This window comes from Corythoichthys intestinalis, chromosome 21 (genome assembly GCF_030265065.1).
Source record: "Corythoichthys intestinalis isolate RoL2023-P3 chromosome 21, ASM3026506v1, whole genome shotgun sequence".
Classification (NCBI taxonomy): Eukaryota; Metazoa; Chordata; class Actinopteri; order Syngnathiformes; family Syngnathidae; genus Corythoichthys; species Corythoichthys intestinalis.
In genome coordinates, this window is record NC_080415.1 from 27,751,037 (window position 1) to 27,757,357 (window position 6,321).

The window sequence follows — 6,321 nt, forward strand, 5'->3', positions numbered from 1 at the left end:
CATTGCATGCCATCAGAACACAGTCGACCTTTGGCCTCAGGCGACGGCGGGCCTGAATTAGTACAGTGGGTGGAGCTTATCTGGAACATGACACAGTTGATCTTTGATGTTGGAAGCAGACTATCAGCTGTCACTCATCTTTTGTTGTTGTTTTTTCTTCTCTTGCCCTCCAGCAAGGTTGAACCAGGCCTCCCTTTGTGCGCTTAGATCAAGTGTGAACCTGAGAGCTAGACTTGGAACACTTTTTACACAGTGATACAGTTGACTGGTAGACAGTCAATGTCTGAGTAAATATACAGAACAGTGGTAGCAAATGTAACCATTAGACTACAATGTGCTATATAACTAATTCGCTTTACTGTTTGAGAGATAGGAGCACAAAATATTTGTGCTATCTTCAAATTCTTGTTTGTTAAAGATTGTTCACGTGGAATGGCATCAAAATGTGACGTTAAATCGTTCTTAGACATTAGTTTTGACACATCAAATATGGTGGTCATACTTACGTAGAGCAGTAACGGACCAACCCCACTAAAAAAAGTCGTTACCTTAGATTTATTGCAATTTCAATAGCTATTGGCTTATTTTAGGAACGTGACACCAGCCGACCAATCACAAAACAGTGAAAAGCTCCGGGAAGGCGGGACAATAGAGGCTCAACTCTGACAGCGGCGTGGGGGCGCGAAGAGATGACGTCAAACCGCTAAACAGAGTCGTGTTGTCAGCTGCTGAGGAACGACGACAGAAAAAAAGCGGTCGTGTGTGCGCAGCTTGTCGGTGATTAACTTTACGATTTTTAAGGTCTTCGCCGTGAAGCTGCGAAGATGCTAGCCGTCGTTCCGTAAGCGAGAGCCACGCCGAAACGGACACCGGGATAACGGACTGTTCGAACCTATTCAGGTCGGTGTTGGAGCCATTTTTGTCTGTTTTTTTTTTGCTAAGAAAACTGGAGCCCTGTTGCAATTTTAACAACTTGTTGACAAGTTGAAAAATTACTTGATTGTTTACTTCTGCGTTGAAGTCCGGGTCAGTGGTCGCTTAGTTAACTTTAGTACGTTACGTCAGTCACCTTAAATGCTGCCTTCGGATTGGCTGCCGTGACTAATTAGTACCTTTGGTTTTGGAGCACGTTTACCACATTTGTCATAATAGTCATTACTCCAAAGGAAGGTACATAAATAATCCAGTTAGACTATTTTTGTCTCATTGTTGGCATAATACTTTCTATCTGTGATTATAGTTGGCATGTCTGCCACAAACAAAAATGTTCAACACCTACATTTTACTGAATGAAATCATGTATACTTTGATTCTCCTTTTGCCCATATAGGTGGTAGCTGGTGTCTCCGCCATGAACGTGGGTACGGCACACAGCGAGGTGAACCCCAACACGCGTGTGATGAACAGCCGGGGTATGTGGCTGTCGTACATTCTTGGCATCGGCCTGCTGCACGTCATCTTGCTCAGCATCCCATTCGCCAGCGTGCCCGTCGTGTGGACCCTCACAAACCTCATCCACAACCTGGTAGGCCATTGTGTACGACATACCGTAAATTCTGCAGTCTAGTGCACCTGACTGTAAGATGCACAAACCAAATTTAACGCAAATATATGCTTCAGTCAAGTCCACAAAGCACTTAAAAAAAGTCGCTACAATTAAAAAACATAATGAATAAAATCCACTATTTCGACCTAGCATAGCAGCTTATTAGTAGCCTCAGCTGGTTCTTCTGTAATGGCACGAAACATTGGATGGCGTCTTCTTCGGCAAAAATCCAAACAAACAAATAATCTAGCATTAGCCTAACATAGTAACTTCATTGTAGCGAACTATGGAGCTCCTTATTTCAAAAAAATCTGTCAAGGTCTTCTTTTGAGAACAATTTTGGCATATACTTGTAAAAAAACTTCTAATCAGTGTTGTTTTTGGCAGCCCTTTTGATTTTCATCTGTCTTTTGGGCGATAACATACGATAGTCATATTTTAGTCATTTCAAAATGTGTTTGTCTTCATCTAGTCTTTGTTGACAAAAACCCACGACTAATTTCATCTAGTTTTAATCGACGTTTACTAAAAATGTTTTCGTCTTTAAAATAAATTTTACAAAAAACACTCCAGAGATAGATAACTACGAGCACTTATTGTAGCGTCTATAAGGACAACGCCGACATGGTGATATTACACACTCAGCAGGAAAATAGTAGATTATTTTCAATGAATTATACCCACCTGGACGCCTTGAAGAGGATGGTCACCGTTAGCATTAGCCTCATGCAAACGCGCATGCTATGCTAACGCTGCGAGTTACATTTAGTTGTGATGATCACTCAGCACAGACCTTTAAAGGCTAAAGCAACATTGCATATCCTCTCTGGCCAAGATAAGAAAAACAAAGTTTACCTTGTGTGCAGCACATCACATGAGTGACACAACCAAACTGCTACAATGCAGGCTAACAACAAATAAAATGTCACACGTTGTGAATATGTGACGGAAACGTGTGATCGTGCATCTTTGTCCCGCTCTTGTCTCGTCAGACGAAAACTGGCATTCGTCTCGTTATGTTTTAGTCTTCCAAAACATATTAGCTCATTATCGTAAGACCATAATCATGAAAAAAGTGTTCGTTGACGAAATATTTACGCTATAGTCATCGTTGACGAAAACAACAGTACTTCTAATTAGGGGTGTGACAATATATCGAAATGGTGATATATCGTGATACTTTTTATCCCAAAATGTTATCGATATGCTCCAGCCAAGAATTGAAATGTTTTAAAAAGGAGTCAGTCTTAAGCCTGTCACAATATGCAATAATTCCATTTATCGCGCGATATATAAAAATGAAGGCTGTAATTTTTCCGCTGCGATTTATCGCCTCGCGTGCACGTGTGTGCGCGCGTGCGGCAGACGTGCTATTAAAAGTTCGTTACCAACTGCGCAAAATGCATCTTCGTTCCAGGTCCGGCAAAAACTAGCGCCAGAGCCAATCGTTCCCATTATATCCTATTGTTCAACGTATACCGGCCGCGTCAGTGCTCCGGAGTGACTGTGGACCATCTATGGCGCGCCGGTGTTGTTGACGTGTGGGCGCTCCCGTCAGGAGTGACATTTCACGCGGGGCGGCACGCTGGATATTTACAACGAAGTCCGCCAAAACATTGTTACTGACTTGGCTGCTACGAATAACCTCACTTTGACAACAAACAGCTGAATGAAATTAAGAGCGCTGTGCTTCAAACTCGTCCTGTTTATGAAAGCCGTCATATGCTGGTGTTGTGTAGTAATGAGCAGATGTGACTTCAGCGGCGCTTGCTAGCTTGTTTTTCTGTTTATTAGTTGTTTGTAGAATATCCTAGAATGATTTCCTGACCAATTTATCAATAATCGTTGTATCGCCATATCGTCAAATCATCATTATCGTGAGCTTTGTATCGTAAATCGTATCATATCGTGAGGTACCAAGAGGTTCCCACTCTTACGTTCTTATAAACGTAGACTCAACAATGCACTCCAAACACAACATAGTTCTGTCTTTTCTGCAGTTGCTGTCAATAATGAGCATTTTCCTCATGCATGGCAGTGTATGTACCTCCTCCTGCACACTGTCAAAGGGACGCCTTTTGAGACCCCCGACCAAGGCAAGGCTCGCCTCCTCACGCACTGGGAGCAAATGGACTATGGCGTGCAGTTCACCGCCTCACGCAAGTTCCTCACCATCACGCCCATCGTCCTGTAAGGAAAGCACTTAAATCTTGACTATATGTCAGTGTTATTTTTTTTTTTTCTGTTAAAGTATTTTTATGTGTCGCACAGGTATATCCTCACCAGCTTTTACACAAAATACGACCGGGTGCACTTCGTTGTCAACACGGTGTCGCTGCTCACCGTGCTTATTCCCAAGCTGCCGCAGCTGCACGGCGTCCGTTTGTTCGGGATCAATAAGTACTAATTGGCATGGTTGTGATGCCATTTCTCAACCACAAGGGGGTTTACGGGACACCCCCAGACAAAGAGACAATGTTTGTGAATTTCCGACTGGAAGCGGATTAGACGGTAGTTAGTAGAGGAGCTTCCCTGCATGCATCAGTGCCGCTTTTGTAGCATTTCATGTCCAGATTTCATATTTATTATTATTGTTAATGTTGTTTTTTCGGCGTACCTGCTGTCGCCATTAAAAGGGCTGAAATGGAAAATTTGTTTTCACTCATTTGCTAGCTTTGACGGCGATAGACGTCCAATCCGTGAAGCATGAGCATTGACAAATGGATTGGACGTCTAGTGCCGTCAATGCAAGCCAATGAGGTTGTTAGCAAGTGGTTATGTATTATTATTTTTTTTTTTTTATAGGATGTGTATATATACAGTATTTTTCAAATTCACTGTTGTCAAGTGTCATATTTGTCCTCTTTTAGTTATTGTATCAGGGAAAGGTGGAGTACCATGACTGGTCGTGAGTCGCAGGTAAGACTTGTTCATTTGTTTGTATAATCATCTTACCATGCGCATCTTGCTTTCGAAGCCACATTTTAGAGGACTAGAACGATTGGTCGCCATTCAGATTTGGTTTGTTGTTCTGTATTTAGATACTTATGATTGTTGATATGACAAAATTGCGAAATATTAAGTCGGGATTACCATTCAAAGGTAGTTTTTGTTATATGAATAAATGGAGAAGAGATTTGTTTACTTTGCCTTTTCATGTATTTTATAAAAAAATGAATATATCCTCATAGAAAACTGTAGATTAAAATGTCCTCATAGCATACAGCAGGGGGGCCCATTACGTCGATCGCAATGCTAGTGTGGGTAACTCGCGGCTTTATTTATTTATTTATTTTAAAAAATGTGAATAGTTAATTATGTTGTGTGAGCAACATATTAGGTTAGGCAGGCCTCCTATCCCCCTTAAGGTAGACCACAGGGGGTTTTCGCCTTGCAAAGTAGATCTTGGAGCAAGAAACAATGCTGGCATGCAGCTACAGTAATTACAAGGAAAGGCAGATCGTCCAGTAGAGGGCAGCAAAGGTTAGTGCATTAAAGCCTTGTTTACATCCAGGCAAGTGTCACCCTCCCCTCTATAATAAGTACAATAATGTGCCAACATCGTGTTATTTACACATTAATATCACTCACTGAATAGGACTGTGTAAAGCTTTGTGTTTTTTTTTTCTTTTGTTTGCAGTCATGTGTCTAAAAAAAAATGCAAGGAAACAAAATAATTAAGGTCAGTTTCTTATTTGGGTGCCAACAACTGCTCTTAATTGTTGACAACATTTTTGTGCTCTTGAATGAAAAATCCCATTCAAAAATCTTAAAATATTTCACGAAAAACTTGCCAGTGCGATCAATGTTGTAAAAACTTCCAGAAGAGATTAGATAAAGGACAAGACACAATTAGGAAAAAATCTTAATATTACAGGTGCATATAAAAAAAATGTAAGAAATATTTAATGTACAATATTTACAGGGGAAAAAAAACCATTACCATAACTGTTAAGCGGGTAACCACTAGCATGCTAGCACAGACAACAATTGAATCTAAGGGCCGTTTTACATGGTGACGCTACGACACCAAGATGCAACGACTGTATTGCGGAATGGCCTTGCCTTTACAGGGCGACGGTGAAAACGGAAGGTGAAGACACAAACTTTTGATTCCGGCCTACAAAGCAGAACGAGTCTGTTGCGAGAATTGCTCCGGAACCATATGAATGAAACGCTCTTATGCTAATGTGCAGTCGCTGCTACTGAACATTGAAAACAGCAAACATTGTGGAACGTTTAACGGCTTTAATTGACTTTTCATAATATTTTTTAATTTAAATGTTTTATGTTTGTGTGTTTGTGCCTTTTGAAGCAAAAGAAAAACCGTGGACGCCATTGGTTCGAATGGGCGGGTATGTTGTTTTCCGGGCTGAGGAGGAGGTTGTCAAAAAGTCCATCGGCTGCCGCCTCATAAACCTGCACTGCCGCCTAGGGCCTAGCATGAATACCACATGGTTTTCACGCAGAATTGCGACATCGTTCGAATGGAGACGTAACCATGTAAAAGCAAACATGAAAGTTGTCATATTCGTTGACTGTCATCGTGTAAACTGCCCCTAAGGCTTCGCCAACTTTGACAAACTGAATTATGTCTACCCTCTCAAGCAAAACAAAAAACTTACGAATCTCAAAGGATTCAAGACAACTGTAAGCAAAAGATGGATATGCATTCATTTTGTGTGGTTGTGCTACGTTAGTTAGCATGTTGATCCGTTGACCGGTGCTATGGTTAATGGATCCATGGCGCGTCACCATGTAAACGGCCCTTTAGT

General features: G+C 41.3%; 1 protein-coding gene across 1 annotated transcript; it reads left to right on the plus strand.

Moving 5' to 3' along the window:
• Window positions 1-666: 666 nt before the first annotated feature.
• Window positions 667-4,690, plus strand: ormdl3 (ORMDL sphingolipid biosynthesis regulator 3). Its single transcript, XM_057826185.1, has 4 exons — window positions 667-900; window positions 1,331-1,525; window positions 3,585-3,736; window positions 3,818-4,690. Exons 2-4 carry the CDS (start codon window positions 1,352-1,354, stop codon window positions 3,951-3,953), a joined length of 462 nt encoding a protein of 153 aa, XP_057682168.1. The 5' UTR covers window positions 667-900; window positions 1,331-1,351; the 3' UTR covers window positions 3,954-4,690.
• The last annotated feature ends 1,631 nt before the right edge of the window (window positions 4,691-6,321 follow it).